Raw genomic sequence first — 20,070 nt, 5'->3', positions numbered from 1 at the left:
TTGTTCCACCACAAGCCGCTTTGCGCCGCAAGCTGAATGAATTTGCAGCCCCTCAACTGTTCATAATGTCTTAGTCTGCACGCGATGAAATTATCCCATGATCCACAAAACAATAAAATAAAATAATGTGTAAATACTCCGTTTTGCCTCTGTGTGGTGTGGAAAATCCACACGACACCGTGCATGTGCATCGTCAATATAAGTGTTCCACCTGCCAATCAAAAGGATTCTGCCACCAGAATTAACCATTCTGACATGGAAATAAATGTGCAGCACTGATCCAAACCACTCTGTGGAAACGGAGCTGTCAGTAGCCTGCAAAAATCCATAAATTAATCCATAAATGAATTGGACTATTAAGTAAATGGTTCTCCTGCTGTGATCACTTCCTCCTTCTTCTCCAATGTCGGTAATCACTCGGAAGTTCCTGGTTTTTAGTGGAATGCAGTTCAAAATCCAAATATGTATCTATTCAATAACAGCACATCAGGAAAGCATTAATTTCAAACTGTTGTTGAATTTTAGTCTTAAGTACTTAAAAAAAGTACTTAAGACTAATTTTAGTTTTAAGTACAAAAAAAGGAGCTTGGTCACTCGGGAGGAGCTCGGAGTCAAGCCGCTGCTCCTCCATGTTGAAAGGAGTCAGTTGAGGTGGCTCGGGCATCTTTTCCGGATGCCCCCTGGACGCCTCGCTGGAGAGGTGTTCCGGGCACGTCCCATTGGGAGGAGGCCCCGGGGAAGACCCAGGACACGCTGGAGGGACCACATCTCTTGGCTGGCTTGGGAACGCCTTGGGGTTCCCCCAGAGGAGCTGGGGGAGGTCTGTGTGGATCGGGAGGTCTGGGCGGCTTTGCTTGAGCTGCTGCCCCCGCGACCCGACTCCGGATAAAGCGGAAGAAAATGGATGGATGGATGGATGGATACTCAAAAAAAACACAAAACATTAAATATGGTGCCACCTACATTTTAAGTGCAATAACAAATACAGAACATTTTAAAATGACGTATAGCTTTTTTTTGTTTCATCATACTATAATTTGCTTGTTTGTTTGACCACTCCAACGTGAAGGTTGACCTCACAATTGCCCTTAAGGTAAATGTCACTGGGGTTAAAATTGAAAATTTTGGTTTATTTGTTTGTTCTCCTACTCCAACCGGGTCTTTTGGCCAATTTCCACAAAACGTAACATGTTTATAACAGTTAACCCCAGGTTTGCCCTTAAAGTGTTTGTTTAAACAAAGGTCAAGGGGTTCAAGGTCAAAATCATAGGTCCTTTTACTCATTTCTACCAAACTTGAAGTGTAAAAAAAGGTTGTCCCCAAGATTGCTATATCAAAGAAATATTTTTGGCAAACGTTAAGGTGAAGGAATTTGGTTTTAAACCTGATTAGGGTCAAACATAGCACATACTTAGACTAAGCCTAGAATTGCCCTGGCAAGGTCAGTCAGAGGTCAGTTATTTTGAGGAAGGTCAAAGTCAGTGGGGTCAAACGTTAGATTGCTATAACATTACTGTGTAAAATTACCTACTAGTTCACACAAAAACAAACTGTGGCAATAAAAAAACAACAACAACAAACAGTATCCACAGATATGAAACAGTTAAAAAAACAATCACACTGACATTCAAATAACAAAGAAATCTCACTTAAAAAAAAATGCTAATAACATATGAGTAAAGAGAATCTCAACAAAACAGAACAACACATAAGCACTCTTAGTTCTTACGGAGGGTTGTCACTCAGGCTGCGACTTTCATATTGTAGTACCACGTCTGTGCCATAAATGTTGAGCAACTTGTAGGGATTTACAGACACAAGGATGCTGCCAATGTAGGTCTGTGTAGAAAACAAACAACAACTGGACAATACATGACTGGACACAGTTAACTGCAACCTTATTATTTGGTGGCATATTATCAAGTCTAAATACAGCGTGTAAGCATACGTATAGGAGTTCTTGATCGTAGCGCTTTTTCAAGTTCATCAGAACAGTGGTCTCATTCAGCTCCCTGAAATGATCAAAAGGAGGTGTGCTTTTAATGGGTTTTAATTGTCTGAAGTGCAAGAATGACTTGTGACTGATTATTAGTTCTAGGATGTGCTTACGGCAGCTGTGTCATATCTTCCATTCCCTCTGCCCAGCGTTTCACCCTGTGGCTTGTTGTGGGCATGCTCAGGATGGAATAGATCTGAACACACAAAATAAGTGATACATGATTAACTTGAATATGAACATTGTCACCGCTGGAGCAACTGGATAATTCGCAGATGACAGTCTCATATTCGGTTATAAATGTCATGTTAAAAAAAAAAAATGTACCAAGTTAACCAACTTCTACCCTGTTTAAAATTGACACAAGTAATCAACAGCATATTTCAATCTTTTCCTGTCCAAGTCATCTTAAACACTGGCACATACTGTCACTAAAAACCATGAATGAAGATGTTACTTCATGAGGTTTAGCTACCTTGTCATACCAGCGTTGACCAGGTATTTGCTCTCTGTCTGGAGTCCATTCTGTATCCTTAACTTGCCCACGTACATTCAATGCCGTGGGCAAGTAGCCTTCCAACACCCCATCATCTCGGTACATTGACCACTTTGACAGGTTCTGAAGTGTGCCATGTGGCAAAACCCTCTCAGCTGCCCACACGTCTTCCCCTCCATCCCCTCCTGCTCGGGCATTCTTGGCCCAGTGGCCCGAGTGTGGCCCATATGGAGGCGCCGGAGCATAGCGGCCATCTTCACCATACAGTGCTGTTGGCACCCGGTATGAGGCATATCGAAGCTGCTGATTCTGGACTGCATCAGACAGACTAGGGTTGTGGAATCGACGTGTGAGCAGAGAACCATCTGGCAGTCTGCAGAAAAAGAATACATTTTGTCAGATGATGATCTAAGAATTAGAAAATATTAACAAAAAATATGATGTGTGCGCTCAGCCTTTTACACATATCTTGTCTGAATAAATTAACTTCATCCACTAACCAATAGAAGAGGGCAGCTATTATTAGGTCAAGAGACAGCTGGGACAAGCTTATGGAATTGATGAGGTCAACAGGCCGAGGTGTTTTGTGATGGAGTATCCCACATAATTTCATACACACAGAGTCAAGTTGGTGTGGTGAGAGAAAAATGGCCTTATCCAGTAATTGATTCACTTGACATGTTCTCAAGATATAAACATTGTGAGAGAATTTTCCACATACTTTGGACAGTCAGGGTTATGTTTTCTGTCACCTCATCATATGAGTCATTGGTCACCTCGGCACCAATATCTAACACAATTCCTTTTCTCAACGTCTATCATGACTTACATAACATCAGGTATAGAGCCAAGACATGGCATGTATATAATTTTTTTGCATGTCTATTGGCGCTGAAATTACAGATGGTACTTCACTTCTACGTGAACATGACTAAATATTTAGCCACCAACGTGGTCAAACACCAATCTGTGCATCAGGCAGACATAACAGCTACAAGTTTAGTAATAAACTCCCTCCATCTCTATTACCACCCCCGTGTCTCTCCACTCCCCTCACCCCGGCTTCCTCCCTCCTCAGTTTTTACTGCTGCAGCCTTCAACTCCCCAAGCTGGGTGGCGCGGGCTTCTCCTGCTGCAGCCTTCACCCACTTTGCCTCAATTCGGATGACGAACTGCTTCAAGTTTAGTGCACATAAATAATGTCAAATGTATATGTGTTGTCTTTAATTCTGATGTGTGCCATTATTATGGTAAACAAGTAATAATTGTGGATTAATTGCTGTATCTTGTCTGAGGTAACTGGAGTGTAAACATAATTTTGTTGTTGTTGCACTCGTGTACTGAAAATGACAATAAATCTCATCTCATCTCTGAAGTTTTGATATTTAAAGTCAAACAAGAAGGTTGTGTGAAATATCACAGCCAGGTCTTTGTTGGCACAGGGTAATTTCATTTTTCTTAGATTTCAGAAATAGGGGGTTAGATCAAATCCAATATTTCTTTGTGCGCTCCTACTTTAACAGACTATGTGTTTGTTGGTTTCAGTATTAGTGCATTTGTGTTACATTTTGTTGCTTAAAATTTTTAAGGCATTTTAGCCTTTATGGCATAACATAGGCAGCACGGTGGATTAGTGGTTAACACTGTTGCCTCACAGCGAGAAGGTCATGGGCTTGATTCCCACCTGTGACCTTTCTGTGTGGAGTTTGCATGTTCTCCCCGTGTTTGCGTGGGTTCTCTCCGGATGCTCCCACACCCAAAGACACGCAGGTTAGGTGGATTGGAAACTTTAAATAGTCTGTAGGTGTGTGTGTGTGGGTGTGAATGTGTTTGTTTGTCTATATGTGGCCCTATGACAGACTGGCATCCTATCCAGTGTGTACCCCGCATCATGCTCTATGACTGCTGGGATAGGCTCCAACCCCACGTGACCCTTAATTGGACTAAGCAGTTGGAGATGAGTGTGTGTGTGTGTGTGTGTGTGTGCATAACATAGTTGAAAGTGACAGAGCATGGATAGACAAGCAGCAAATAATAATCTAGTCTTGCTTAATCTGTTGTGTGGGCCGCCAGAAGAGGAGGTACTGCTGGCCCACCACCAGAGGGCGTCCTGCCTGAAGTGCGGGCTTCAGGCACGAGAGGGCGCTGCCGCCACGGACACAGCCGGGGGTGACAGCTGTCACTCATTATCTCATGACAGCTGTCACCCATCTACACTTCATCATACTACTCCATAAAACCCGGACGTCATCTCCACCTCATTGCCGAGATATCATCTACCTGTGAAGGTAATTCTCTGCTAAACTGAAAACACTGACTAACAGTCTGAACTTCTTTGCAGCCGTTTTCCTGTAAGTGTTTCCTTATCTGTGGGATTGGCGTTTGGTGTGATCAGCGACGGCTTCGCTTCACACCCCAACCAGATAAGTGGTTGACAGGAGCTGCACGAGTGTGTGATTAGAGGTGGAGGTGACTTTCCACCTTCTGACTGTTTTTGTTACTGGGTGTGCACACACCCACATCTCACTGTTTGTGCTCCTCACCAGCAGTACCAGATCCGACAGTCGGGGACGGTGATCACCTGGGAATTCGGGACTTGGCGGCTCCAGTATTCACCAGGTTCGGTGGCGGCGGAAATCGTGTGGCTCCGGCTCTTCTCAGGACAGACGTCTTCTATCCTCGAGCCTGCCCACACGTCACCTTTGTGTATTGACTGCTATCATATTCTGAGATTGTCTGTATAGTCGTTGTGCACATTCACAACATTAAAATGTTACCTTTTGGCTCATCTATTGACCGTTCATTTGCGCCCCCTGTTGTGGGTCCGTGTCACTATCTATATATATCTCGGCCACTGTCATGGATCCCGAGGGGCGTCAACCATCTGTTGGACAGCCAATGGAAGAGCAGGGTGCACAGGCGTCGGCTGGAGGCATGATTGGTCAGTTGCAGCATATCCTCACCGCCTTTACCGCTCGGATGGACCTGATGACCGAGCAAAACGTCATCCTTAATCGCAGGATGGAGGCTCTCACTGCGCAGGTGGAAGCGCGCGCTCAGGGCGCTGCTGCAGCTCCTCCTCCTGCCGACCCGGTGCCGAATACAGACGTTCCACTGGTCATTCAACGACCCCCCCCACCATCCCCTGAAGCATACATAAGCCCCCCAGAGCCGTATGGAGGTTGTGTGGAGACGTGCGCTGACTTTCTTATGCAGTGTTCGCTCGTCTTTGCACAACTCCAGCAAGGTGGCTTATGTGATTAATTTGCTTCGGGGTGAGGCACGCGCTTGGGCTACAGCGCTTTGGGAGCAAGGTTCATGGCTCCTTACCACTTATACTGGGTTTGTGAGGGAGCTCAGGACCGTTTTTGATCACCCTAACAGAGGCGAAACCGCGTCTACCGTGCTGCTGTCAATGAGACAGGGGCGTCGGAGCGCAGCCGAATATGCAGTCGACTTCCGCATCACGGCTGCAAGGTCCGGCTGGAATATGACTGCGCTCCGCGCCGCCTTCATTAAACGGACTGTTGTCGGTCCTGAAGGAGCACCTGGTGGCTAAGGAGGAACCGTGGGATTTGGCTGAGCTTATCGATTTGGTACGGTTGGACAATCGGTTAGAAGAATGCCGACGGGAGCGAGGCTAAGGGCGTGGTCAGGCACAAGCCGTCCCTCTTCCTCCCGGGTCCAAAAGGGAGCCGTCTTCCCCACGCTCCACAGCCACAGCGCTCCGTGTGGCTACAGCTCCCCCTGCTGACGGTGCTAGGGACACGAGCAGGGCCACATTCAGACAGAGGAGGCTGGTCCGTGGGGAGTGCTTTGTCTGCGGCTCGAGTGAGCATCAGCAGAGAGACTGCCTCAAACGGTCAAAACACAAACGCCAGCCCTTAGAGACTGGGCTGAGGGGGGGTCAAAACATTCATGTGGGTCATACACATCTGTCTACACAACTCCCAGTTAAAATCCTGAGCGGGGATTTAACCCTTCAAGCCCCAGCACTGGTGGACACGGGGTCAGAAGGGAATCTGCTGGATAGCAGATGGGCAAGGGAGGTAGGGCTCCCTCTGGTGGCGCTTTCTTCGCCAGTGAAGGTGCGAGCACTAGATGGCACTCTTCTCCCTTTTATCACACACAAGACACTACCTGTAACCCTGGTAGTGTCTGGGAATCACCGGGAGGAGATTGAGTTTTTTGTAACTCCTTCTCCCTCCCGCGTGATTTTGGGCTTCCCATGGATGATTAAACACAATCCCCGGATTGATTGGCCGTCTGGGGTTGTGACTCAGTGGAGCGAAACCTGCCACTGGAATTGTTTAGGATCCTCGGTTCCTCCCGGTGTAAATGCTAATGAGGAGGTTAAAGTGCCTCCCAATCTGACGGCGGTGCCGGTTGAGTACCACGACCTTGCTGACGTCTTCAGCAAGAATCTGGCGCTCACCCTTCCCCCGCACCGTCCGTACGATTGTGCCATTGATTTGGTCCCGGGCGCTGAGTACCCGTCCAGCAGGCTGTACAACCTCTCACGTCCTGAGCGCGAATCAATGAAGACCTACATCCGGGACTCATTAGCTGCTGGGCTGATCTGGAATTCCACCTCCCCGATGGGTGCAGGTTTCTTTTTTGTGGTCAAGAAAGACGGCGGACTCCGTCCATGCATTGATTACAGGGGGCTGAACGACATAACGGTTCGCAATCAATACCCTTTACCCCTGTTGGATTCAGTGTTCACGCCCCTGCATGGAGCCCAAATTTTCACCAAACTGGACCTTAGGAATGCGTATCACCTGGTTCGGATCCGGAAGGGAGACAAATGGAAGACGGCATTTAACACCCCATTAGGTCATTTTGAGTACCTGGTCATGCCGTTCGGCCTCACCAACGCCCCCGCGACGTTCCAAGCTTTGGTAAATGACATCTTGCGGGACTTCCTGCACCGATTTGTCTTCGTGTATCTGGATGACATACTCATCTTTTCCCCGGATCCTGAGACTCATGTCCAGCATGTACGTCAGGTCCTGCAGCGGTTGTTGGAGAACCGGCTGTTTGTGAAGGGCGAGAAGTGTGAGTTTCACCGCACCTCTTTGTCCTTCCTGGGGTTCATCATCTCCTCCAACTCCGTTGCCCCTGATCCGGCCAAGGTTGCAACGGTGAGAGATTGACCCCAACCAACAAGCCGTAGGAAGCTGCAACAGTTCCTCGGCTTTGCAAATTTCTACAGGAGGTTCATTAAGGGCTACAGTCAGGTAGTTAGCCCCCTGACAGCCCTGACCTCTCCAAAAGTCCCCTTCACCTGGTCGGATCGGTGCGAAGCCGCGTTCAAGGAGTTGAAACGCCGGTTCTCGTCTGCACCAGTTCTGGTGCAGCCCGACCCTAGCCGCCAGTTTGTGGTTGAAGTGGATGCCTCTGACTCAGGGATAGGAGCCGTGCTATCGCAGAGCGGGGAGACCGATAAGGTTCTTCACCCATGTGCCTACTTTTCTCGCAGGTTGACCCCTGCTGAACGGAACTATGATGTCGGCAATCGAGAACTCCTTGCGGTGAAAGAGGCTCTTGAGGAGTGGAGACACCTGTTGGAGGGAGCGTCTGTGCCATTCACGGTTTTCACTGACCATCGGAACCTGGAGTATATAAGGACCGCCAAGCGGCTGAACCCCAGGCAAGCCCGCTGGTCACTGTTCTTCGGACGTTTTGACTTCCGGATCACCTATCGCCCCGGGACCAAGAACCAGAGATCGGATGCCTTGTCCCGGGTACACGAAGACGAAGTCAAAACTGTGCTGTCGGATCCACCGGAGCCCATCATTCCGGAGTCCACTATCGTGGCCACCCTCACCTGGGTCGTGGAGAAGACCGTCCGGGAGGCCCTGGCACGGAGCCCGGACCCCGGAACTGGTCCGAAGAATCGCATGTACGTCCCACCAGAAGCCAGAGCTGCAGTCTTGGATTTCTGTCACGGTTCCAAGCTCTCCTGTCATCCAGGGGTGCGAAGGACCGTGGCAGTTGTCCGGCAGCGCTTCTGGTGGGCGTCTATGGAGGCCGACGTCCGGGAGTATATCCAGGCCTGCACCACCTGTGCCAGGGGCAAGGCAGACCACAAAAGGTCCCAAGGACTTCTCTAGCCGCTTCCTGTGCCTCATCGCCCCTGGTCCCATATCGGCCTGGATTTCGTCACGGGCCTCCCGCCGTCCCAGGGCAACACCACCATCCTCACGATAGTGGACCGATTCTCCAAGGCGGCCCACTTCGTGGCCCTCCCAAAGCTCCCAACGGCCCAGGAGACAGCAGACCTCCTGGTCCACCACGTCGTCCGTCTGCATGGGATACCAACTGACGTAGTCTCGGATCGTGGTCCCCAGTTTTCCTCTCAAGTCTGGAGGAGTTTCTGCAGAGAACTGGGGGCCACCATGAGCCTCTCGTCCGGGTACCACCCACAGACGAACGGACAGGCAGAACGGGCCAACCAAGAGTTGGAGCAGACCCTCCGCTGTGTGACATCCGCGCACCCGATGGCCTGGAGTAACCATCTGGCCTGGATCGAGTATGCACATAACGGCCAGGTGTCTTCTGCCACCGGCCTCTCCCCATTTGAGGTGTGTCTGGGGTACCAGCCCCCATTGTTTCCCGTGGTGGAGGGAGAGGTCGGTGTACCCTCGGTCCAGGCCCACCTGCGGAGGTGCCGTCGGGTGTGGCGCACCGCCCGTTCTGCCTTGTTAAAGGCCCGGACGAGGGCTAAGGCCCATGCAGACCGCCGGCGGTCCCCGGCCCCTGCATACCAGCCCGGGCAGGAGGTGTGGTTATCAACCAAGGACATTCCCCTGCAGGTGGACTCCCCCAAACTGATAGAACAGGTTCATTGGACCATTCAAGATCATCAAAATCCTCAGTCCTGCTGCAGTGAAGCTCCAGCTCCCGGCTTCACTGCGGATCCACCCTGTTTTTCATGTCTCCCGGATTAAACCACACCTCACCTCACCCCTCTGTGCTCCCGGTCCGGCGCCGCCTCCTGCCTGGATCATTGACGGGGAGCCGGCTTGGACAGTGCGCCGGCTCCTGGTTGTCCATTGAATGGGCCGGGGGTTCCAGTATTTGGTGGACTGGGAGGGGTATGGACCCGAAGAACGCTCCTGGGTGAAGAGGAGCTTCATCCTGGATCTGGCCCTCCTGGCCGATTTCTACCGCCGACACCCGGATAAACCTGGTCGGGCGCCCGTTGAGGGGGGAGTCCTGTTGCGTGGGCCGCCAGAAGAGGAGGTACTGCTGGCCCACCACCAGAGGGCGCCCTGCCTGAAGTGCGGGCTTCAGGCACGAGAGGACGCTGCCGCCACGGACACAGCCGGGGGTGACAGCTGTCACTCATTATCTCATGACAGCTGTCACCCATCTACACTTCATCATACTACTCCATAAAACCTGGACATCATCTCCACCTCATTGCCGAGATATCATCTACCTGTGAAGGTAATTCTCTGCTAAACTGAAAACACTGACTAACAGTCTGAACTTCTTTGCAGCCGTTTTCCTGTAAGTGTTTCCTTATCTGTGGGATTGGCGTTTGGTGTGATCAGCGACGGCTTCGCTTCACACCCCAACCAGATAAGTGGTTGACAGGAGCTGCACGTGTGTGTGATTAGAGGTGGAGGTGACTTTCCACCTTCTGACTGTTTTTGTTACTGGGTGTGCACACACCCACATCTCACTGTTTGTGCTCCTCACCAGCAGTACCAGATCCGACAGTCGGGGACGGTGATCACCTGGGAATTCGGGACTTGGCGGCTCCAGTATTCACCAGGTTCGGTGGCGGCGGAAATCGTGTGGTTCCGGCTCTTCTCAGGACAGACGTCTTCTATCCTCGAGCCTGCCCACACGTCACCTTTGTGTATTGACTGCTATCATATTCTGAGATTGTCTGTATAGTCGTCGTGCACATTCACAACATTAAATTGTTACCTTTTGGCTCATCTATTGACCGTTCATTTGCACCCCCTGTTGTGGGTCCGTGTCACTACACTTTCCCAAACATAATCTTTTTAATCATTTACTTTTGTAATGGTAATTTGAAATGGTAATTTACCAGCATCAAATTTACCATTGAGATAATTTTGGCATATTTACAGAAATGCAGGCACAATGTCCCTATTTTAAAAAAAGTAGTATGTGCAGCTTCAGCTGTCACCATGTAATTTTCTACAGCATCTCAATCATAAGCATCCATTAAAACCCCCTACCACCCATTGCATTTTGGCTCGTCAGTATCTCACAAATAAAATGTGAAATTTCCTATTGTTGGAATATACAGGCTTAGAAGGGGTTAATAAAGAGGTAGATTCTTACCTGTAATTGAAAGCACTGAGTTCCCCCTTCTGCAGCACAGAGGCGACATTGGGAGGAGTGGGTTTGGGTGCCCCTGACAGTACAGAATCGTCTGAAAGATGATAGAGACCTGTAGATCGTAGCGCCATGTTCTGCCTTAGAGCCGATGAAAGGTTAGGCTTTTGTCCCGGGATAATCAGGGTACCATCAGGAAGCCGATATGATGCATGCCGCATGTTCTCATTAGCAAGAGCCTGAAGGAGCCGAGGGTATGACAGCAATTCATTACTTGTACTCCCAGTGACAGTCACAATTCACAAGTTACATTAAAACAGTGTTCGTAACACAGAAATCTGCAACTGATGGACAGCTATGTTGAACTTACAAACAAACAAACACTGCATGGCTTTCTAAAAAGTGAAAGGAAGGTAACTTTAATATGCACACACTCTAGACAGGTCAGGGCCAGTTGGTTTTCGTGGATCAATGATGATGGTTCCATCAGGCAGGGTGTAGGAGGCACTCTTTAGATAGGGGTTTTGCAGAGCAGCTGTCAGTGTTGGACTCTTTGGCTTTCTTGGGTCCACGATAATAGTTCCATCTGGGAGAGTGTAGGTAACTCCCTTCAAGGCTGGGTTATTTAGAGCCTAAATATTAGAAGAACTGATTTTAATGTGAGGAAGACCGATGTGTTGAAGGCCACATGCAAAGGTCTGGAAATCACATTTTTCACAGGATAATCATAAAGACACTGAATCAATGGCTAACCTTTGCCAGATTTGGTGATACAGGTGCGTTGGGGTTGGTGACCACTGTCCCTTCTGGTAACTTGTACGAAGCATTACGTAGTGCAGGGTTTTCAAGGGCTCTAGATAGGTTTGGAGACACAGGCTTACGTGGATCAATGATGATCGTACCATCAGGTAGGGTGTAAGATGCACTTTTAAGGTAAGGGTTCTGAAGAGCTGCTGCAAGGTTTGGGGACTTTGGTTTCCTGGGATCAATCACAATGGTCCCATCAGGGAGAGAATAGGAGGCTTCACGCAGTGCTGGATTGTTCAGGGCATTCGCTAAGTTTGGAGAAATGGGCTTCTGTATGATGAGACACAAAAGAGCCATAAAAATCACTAACCTCAAACAAATATGTGCATGAGAATGCAAAGGAGGCAAACAGAAGGTCATTTTGGTAAAAGGCATTAACTGAAGTAAACAAAATGGAATGATGTGTTACTTGATGTCTAGGGTCTATGATGGATCCATCAGGGAGGGTGTAGGATGCAGTCTTAAGATTCTGGTTCTGAAGAGCTCTGGAAAGGTTAGGAGACTGGGGAATACGTGGGTCCTGTTTGGGTCAGGAGGGGTAGTACCAAAGGGAACAGTGGATAGAATGAGTTTCAGCAGAAGGAATTTGTCTTCTTTTACATAACATTCAACTCTGAAACATTTTAAATGATAGTGCACATAAATACTATTAAAATATCCAAACAAGTAAACTATCTGGCTTCAAATTCCTGTTGTTCAATTTTACAACACATTCATCCCAACAACATCAATATTTCACATGAGCTATTGCACTTAATTGCAAGAAAAAACTGGACAAAGGTGTCCACTGCTGTATCCATCTGCTGTGATAGAGATCATAATCCAGGGTTTGCTTAACAAAGTGAATAAATGAAATTAAAGTGAATAATTCTGCAATTAAAACTTAAAACAGTTCTGTAGAGGCATGTTCTCTCTGAATGCTCTTTGAGATGAATCCACTACTACTACTACTACTGCTACTACTACTACTACTCCTAAAAATGCTATTGTAGCAAACATCCTCAAATAGAAGAGCAATTAAAAATTTTTTTTAACCTACCCTGATAATTGATCCATCTGGCAATCTATATGAGGCTCCACGGACTTGTTGGTTTTGCAGGGCACTGCCAAGCAATGGAGAGGAACGTGGATCAGCATATGGTGACACCAGTGTTCCGTCGGGCAGACGGTATGATGCCTGCATCAACTGTTGATTTTGCAGGGCATTTCCAAGCAGTGGTGAAGAGGGTGGTGGTGGACCATATGGGGAGTGTGTGAGTTGTAGAGGCATCCGATAAGATGCTTGGCGAAGGTTTGGATTCTGTTGTAGTGCATGCTGCAGCTGGGGTGAAGTGGGTGCATAAGAATTCCGGCGTGGCATCATTGGGGTCCTTAAAGATGAGACACCCTGTACAGTTGCTCGATTCTGCAGGGCATCATGCAGCAAAGGTGCTGGGCCTGGTTCAGCAATATAATCATATGGAGTTACCACAGTTGGCCCATATGGGGAATGGAGGGAGGGTGTTTGATATGAAGCCACACCTCTTAGTGCCTGACTATGTCTCATGGCTCCAGATAGCATGGGTGACGATGGTGCAGATGGACCATATGAGGACTGAGGCATTTGAAGGGGAGACATATAAGATGTTTCTCTCACTGCCTGATTTTGCAAAGCTCCAGACAACATAGGAGAAGAAGGAACCATAGGTTGTTCATAAGGAGATATTGGTCTCTGCAGCGGGGAGGAATAGGATGCGTCACGAATGGTCTGGTTTTGCAGAGCTCCAGACAGCATGGGGGAAGAATGAACCATAGGCTGTTCATAGGGGGACACTGGTCTCTGCAACGGGGAGGAATAGGATGCGTCACGAATGGTCTGGTTTTGCAGAGCTCCAGACAGCATGGGGGAAGAATGAACCATAGGCTGTTCATAGGGGGACACTGGTCTCTGCAGTGGGGAGGAATAGGATGCATCGCGAATGGCTTGGTTTTGCAGAGCTCCAGATAGCATGGGAGAAGAAGGAATCATTGGCTGTTCATAAGGAGACACTGGTCTCTGCAGTGGGGAGGAATAAGATGCATCACGAATGGCCTGGTTTTGCAGAGCTCCAGACAGCATGGGAGAAGAAGGAATCATTGGCTGTTCATAAGGAGACACTGGTCTCTGCAGTGGGGAGGAATAAGATGCATCGCGAATGGCCTGGTTTTGCAGAGCTCCAGTCAGCATGGGAGAAGAAGGAATCATTGGCTGTTCATAAGGAGACACTGGTCTCTGCAGTGGGGAGAAATAAGATGCATCACGAATGGCCTGGTTTTGCAGAGCTCCAGATAACATGGGAGAAGCAGGTGCAAAAAACTGAGGAGAATGGTCAGTATAGGCATCAGGATAAAGATTGGTCTCCGGCACATAAGTTGGTGGATGAGCAGCTCGAGGAGGCAGGAGAGGAGAGGAATGACGGGAAAGTCGTTGAGAGAGACGTGGGGATGTAAGATGTGGCATAGGTTTAAGAGAGGGCTGTGGGGAGGAGGGAGGTCTGCTTCTCATGGACTGTTGGACCATGAGAGGACGTCCCCGAGCCACAGGGCGAGGAGGAAAATGACCAGATTCTCTCCTTCCCAGGGGAACACGGTGGACCATATGAGGGGATTGAAAAGGGGAGGAGTAAAGAGAAGAGTCCACAGTTAGAACAGAAGATCTGTTACTATGAATAGAAGAGGCACGGAATGGGCGAACGTTCTGGGTGGGGGGTGGCACTGGACGGCCACGGAGGCCCATAGGAGATGGCCTGACAGTACCTAAGGGAACATTACCCCCCATCCTAGGCCTGGCTAAGGGGGTAGGTTCCCTTAGCAAGCGAGTTGATCGACGGGAGAGGGTTGACGATGATGGAGCAGGTTGAGGTCCAGCAGGAGAAAAACTGCGATGTGAAGGAGACGGAGAGGGACCCAGTCTTCTAGTGAGCTGTGGTGAAAGACGTGGAGATGCATAGCCCGGTGAGAGGGGAGGAGATGCTGGCCTTGGAATCTTTCGTCCTCTAATTGGGCTACGAGCGGGAATAGGTGAAGCTGGAGGACTTCGCATCCTCATGGATGCACGAGGAGAAGATGGTGGAGAGCGTCGCCTCATTGATGCTCTAGGTGAGGGTGGAGGACTGCGCCGTATCATGGAGGTACGAGGAGAATGAGGTGGTGATGGTCTTCGAGCTGGAGGAGACCGCACTCTCTGAGGCTGCATTCGGCGGCGAGTAAGAGGGGATGCCATGGGGGAGGATGGAGGAGATAAACGCCTTGACATAATGGAGGGAGATCTTTGAGCAGGAACAAACCCACTTCTTATGGATGGCTGTGGAGAGGGGCTTCGTCTATGTGAATGCATCGGAGATGGAACTGGAGAAGCCATGACAGGGGGATGACGTTGCATCTGAGGGGAGGGCAAGATGACAGAGCGGCGGGATGGAGTCGGAGAGGGCTGCAGGCGCCGACCAGGAAGCGGAGACATACCTGCCTGCTTTATAATCATAGCCGTTGGAGTCGGGATTGTAGGTAGACTATAAGCTTGCTGCTGTGGCATCATCATCTGGTCTTCCATCATTTGCTGCTGGCAAAGCAGGAGATAACAATGTGTAAATCAAATAACATTTCAAAAAGCGTAATATGTTCTCAAACATTTGACAAATATACAAATGAACTAAATGCAAATATCATAGCAGTAAAATGTATTTCAGCATCAAGTCAGGTATGGGAACTAAGGACGTTCCCTGGATCCTAGATAGCAATCACCCAGGCAGGCAACCAGTCCATCCTCTCTTCTCAAAAACAGCCATTGTCAATATCAGTTCATTTTGATGTAATTGCAAGTTGCATAAATCAGGAAACTTGCTAATTTGTGGTGGGACTCATGACAAATTCTGATATGCCAATGCTTCTCCTACTGGTATTCAGTTCAGACTATTTGTCAATCATATTTATGTTATGTGCAAAAGCTAATTTTTTTGAAAACCATGTGATATTACATCCAGTACAGTGTAGAGCAGAAGTTACTAACCATGCTCCTGGAGATCAGTTCTTGCATGTTTTCAATGTGTACCTGCTGCAAGCACATCTGGTTTATCAGGTCTGGTGTTTCCAAGCCCTTGATTGTCCAAGATTAGCTGATTTAGTTAATTAGCAGTGAGAGGATGCATGACTGTGTGAATGTTTGTCCTCCTCTCACCCAGTGGGCCTCATGTAGCAATGTTGCGCACTTGTGGCGTAAATTTACGGCGTAAACTTGAAATACACCAAAGTCGCCGTGACATGTATCAAGCAGTGCGCACCTGCCCATTTCCGGCGTAGGCCTGACGTGATCTTGATAAATGCGGCGGGTGGAAACGATCGTAATTATAATAAACACGCCCATAAATATTCAGACTCCGCTTCAGACACACCCTCATTTTACGACATGGAAGCCGGGAAGATGGCAATGAAAAAGATCTCCACCAATCACGATGCGTGCCAATAGAGCGTCAAAAGCGGCCGTCGTATCAATTGTTTTGTAGTATATAATCAATAAAGTGTTACAGTGGTCCCTAATCGCTGGAGTTACGTTCTAAAAAATAGCCCGTAATACGTGAAACCGCGACGTAGTCAGCGTTATTTTTTACAATTATTATAGACGTTTCAAAGCTGTAAAACCCCTCACTACACAGTTTATACACTTTCTCAATCAGGCATGAACATTTTCTCACTTTTCTCTCGTGTGTAAACACTCTCAAAGTTCAAACCTTAGTAGGAAAATAATACCAAACTGTTTTTAGGCCCAAACATTTGTTTGAGAAATAAAAATAGAACGTTTTCCTATAAATAATTATGATGGCTTTTAGAACTAACAAATTAATTTTAACGATCAATGAATGAGGTCGGACACATAAGAAATTATTAATAGTGACTGATCAGTATTTCACAGATCGGGCCTCTGCGTCCTGGCGCTGCACCTTTTCCCACTCACATCTCGCTGCAGCAGGTGTGTGTTTCCGTGTGACAAACACAGTTATGAGTAGTTGTTGGTGCTCTTTTCTCTTCTGGGCAACAAGATTCTTATAAACAGATACACAGAACACTGTAAAAAAAAGGCATGCAAAATTGGACTAAATACTCCGCGAGACTCCGAGGCCATGACAGGTGAACGGCGTTATAGCGAGGGACCACTGTATTCTCTTTTCACATGTCAATAATTCTTGACATGTGGATATTTGCTCGCTCAATTAATAACACACGCCTAATCTGTCAGATTTCTTTATTTTTTAAATGTATTTCTGTATTTATTTTATTGTGACAACCGAATGGAGACGACAAAACCTGGTTGCAGCACGGGCGAATTAAGGGAATGACGAAACTACAGTTGTTATTATCAATTTCATAGTCTAAAACGATCACACCACATGAAGTTAAGCTCAGCGCTGCTCTGGCTCCAGGCTCGAAGTCTGGAGAAAAGGGCGTGCAGTGCTTTCCTTCTTCTCAGCGCTGTGACCACGGATCGTGCTCCATAACAATCCCGCAAAGGCGGGATTTGTATTGATTATTATGTAGTATAATCAAGAAAGTGTTATTTATGTAACATATGCATTGATTTGTATAATGGCACTGTTTCATCATGTTGATCAGTTTCATTTTTATGTGGATTCCAGCGCTGGTTCATTTTGGTGTATAATTTACGCCACCTCTCGACCTGGTGTATATTTTCAGTGCACCGTACGCAACGTTGATACATGAGGCCCAGTGTGTGGTACACTCTTACATCATTTGACTCACAGTAGGGTAATGGAATATAAGAACACTCACTGTTTCAGCATTTCTAATGTTCACAGCAACACTTGACTGACTTTTAAGTATCCATGACTGTTTAATTTCTACTTCATATTACAATGTAGAAATAGTATTTATTCATGTTAATATTATTAATATTCATATTTTTACTGTATTAGCTTTGACCTAAAACACTCCTTTTAGGTTGGAGCTACTAAGTTTGAGGACATTTAGGTTACTATGTGCACAGATATATCCAAAAAACAAAATCAATAAAACAACAGAGCTATAATCACCTGTGGTGAGAACATTTGTGGCGCCATCATCTGTTGCTGTGCTGACATCATTTGTTGTGACAACATCTGTTGCTCGGGTGACATCATTTGTTGGGAAATCTGTTGCTGAGGTGGTATCATTTGGGGGTGTGGGGTCATCATCTGTTGCGGTGACATAATCTGTGCTGGCATCATTTGGGGGGACATGCTCTGTTCTTGTGGCATGATCTGTTGTTGTAACATCATCTGCTGCTGTGGGGACATCATTTGTTGCTGTGACATCATCTCTGGGGACATCATTTGTTCTTGAGGAAGCATAACAGCTTGTAGTTGACCAGGCATCATCATTTGTTCTTGAGGAACTGTCAACATTTGTTGTGGGGACATTGCCATTTGTTGCATTGACATCATGTCAGGATGTTGAGCAGGTGAAAGAGGTATTTGGTCTTCATACTGGATTTCGGACATGCCTTCAAATTCTGGATCAGGTGGCAAGGTAGGCGGAGGTGGCAAAGGCACATCTAGAGGCTCTTTACCAAATAGGCGCACTTGAGGCCTGGGAACTCTGAATGTTATGTCTCCTCCCTGAATCCCACTATCATCCCCATACTGTTCTAACTGGGCTCCATATTGATCTGCATACAGACCTTGCACTGGATCCATCCCTTGCACTCCAATGCCATAGACCTGTTGGCTTCCTGGTGAGAATCCTACGGCCTGCTGTGCGCTGTAGTCTTGGTAGGGCACGCCAGCATCACTGTAGCTAAGCTGATAGTCTTGTGAAAATCCGCCTTGTATTCCCATTGGTGTTACATAGGGATTTTCATAAATGCCTGCCTCCTCATTGCCATAGTATCCCGCTTGTACGTCATTGTAGTACAGTCCTTGACCATTTTGATCATAGTAACCCTGAGAATGAGGGTCTAGGTATGCACCTAATTCACCTCCATGGATATGGTCCTCACCCATTAAGGCATAATAGTCTAAATTTTCATCACCATATGCTGCCATTGGTTGTTGTTGCTGGTAACCATAATAATCAACTTCCTGATTGTTGTAGTAGTCTTGGGCAGAGGAATAGTAGTCCCCCATACCATCAGCATAGAGGCCACTTTGATAATATTCTGCAGCGGAATCATAGAGCCCTTCTCCCTCATAGTAGCCTAAGTCCTGATAGTCTGCTGCCCCTACTCCATTATCATAGTAATCAAACTGACCATGGCCTCTATATGCAGCAGAAGCATTATCTCCATATCCATCATAACCATAGCCTCCATAAGTTGCCCGATGTTGGTCGTATCCATATGCCCCCTCGTCATGTTCATATCCATCATTATGATAACCCTGGAGATAACCTCTGTGTGATCTGCTTCCTCCAAAGCGACGGGATCTTGAATTTCCTTTCATTTTACTAGACAGAAAACGTTTCGTCAACCAGTTAGTGGCAGCTGCAACCCTACCCAGCAAAAACCCTCTGTTCTTGAAGCCTTCAGCTGGGCCATCATTGTCTTTTTTCCCAAATAACCCTTTAAAAAAGCCTGCTTTTTGTGTTGAGTCATTCCCTCCCAAACGGAGCAACATATAGGTTGGCTTCTTCCCATTGCCTGCCGCCTTTTGTTTGGTCTCCTTTTTTTTCTTTTTGCTGGCCTTAAACTTCATCATGAATCGAGAAGCGTTCTGAGCACAGACTTCCGGCGTTTCTTCTTAGCCAGTCGGCTCTTTCTCTTGCCCAGTCCAAGGAACAAACGTGAAGTACTTTTCAACTTTTTCCTGCTGTTTCTGCGCCTCTTGAAGCCAGAGAACTTCATGAACATCCTGGACATGTTTTTTAAGCCTTTTCTGGGGATATCCCTAATTGGGATTGACGGGGTACCGTCTTTCTTCCTCCCTTTCTTTTTCTTATCGTCTACATCAGATTTCCCTCCCTTCTGTCGGTGGCGATCATCTCTGGATTTCTTTTTGGATCTGCTATCGTCATCTTCATCATCTTCCTCCTCATCATCCTCATCATCTTCCTCTTCTGACTCTTCCCCACGTCGCGACCTTCCGCCTTTCTTCCCTTTAGCCCCCTTTCCCCCTCGTCCTCTCCCTCTCCTGTCATCCTCTGAATCTTCCTCTTCATCATCGTCTTCACTTAACTCCTCCTCTTCCTCATCACTCAGGACTTCTTCCTCTTCCTCCTCTGACTCAACTTTCTTTCCTTTGCCTTTCTTTTCAGCATCTTTCCCTTTGTCTTTGGATGGTTCCTCCTTTCCCTTCTTCCCTCCTTTCTTATCATCTTTGCCACCCTTCTTATCGTCTTTGCTGCCTTTCTTATCATCCTTTCCAGCCTTTTTGTCATCTTTTCCTTTCTTTTCTTCTTCTTTCTTTTTCTCTGGTTCAGGTTTTCCACCCTTTTTTGCATCCTTCTT

The 20,070-nt window shown here is 47.4% G+C and overlaps 1 protein-coding gene across 1 annotated transcript in view; it reads right to left on the bottom strand.

The window, feature by feature from the left end:
* myo15ab (myosin XVAb) overlaps positions 1–19,720 on the bottom strand; it is a 110,957-nt gene extending 91,237 nt beyond the window's left edge. The window contains 11 exon segments of the mRNA XM_034187757.1: positions 1,730–1,839; positions 1,949–2,012; positions 2,110–2,192; positions 2,472–2,865; positions 10,821–11,053; positions 11,249–11,446; positions 11,568–11,891; positions 12,031–12,141; positions 12,661–15,195; positions 17,681–19,338; positions 19,341–19,720. Of these exon segments, the coding sequence (XP_034043648.1) occupies positions 1,730–1,839; positions 1,949–2,012; positions 2,110–2,192; positions 2,472–2,865; positions 10,821–11,053; positions 11,249–11,446; positions 11,568–11,891; positions 12,031–12,141; positions 12,661–15,195; positions 17,681–19,338; positions 19,341–19,482 (5,852 nt within the window). The 5' untranslated portion in view covers positions 19,483–19,720.
* Positions 19,721–20,070: the final 350 nt, after the last annotated feature.

Source organism: Thalassophryne amazonica, chromosome 15, assembly GCF_902500255.1.
Source record: "Thalassophryne amazonica chromosome 15, fThaAma1.1, whole genome shotgun sequence".
Lineage (NCBI taxonomy): Eukaryota > Metazoa > Chordata > Actinopteri > Batrachoidiformes > Batrachoididae > Thalassophryne > Thalassophryne amazonica.
This window is presented reverse-complemented; position numbering and strand designations above follow the sequence as displayed.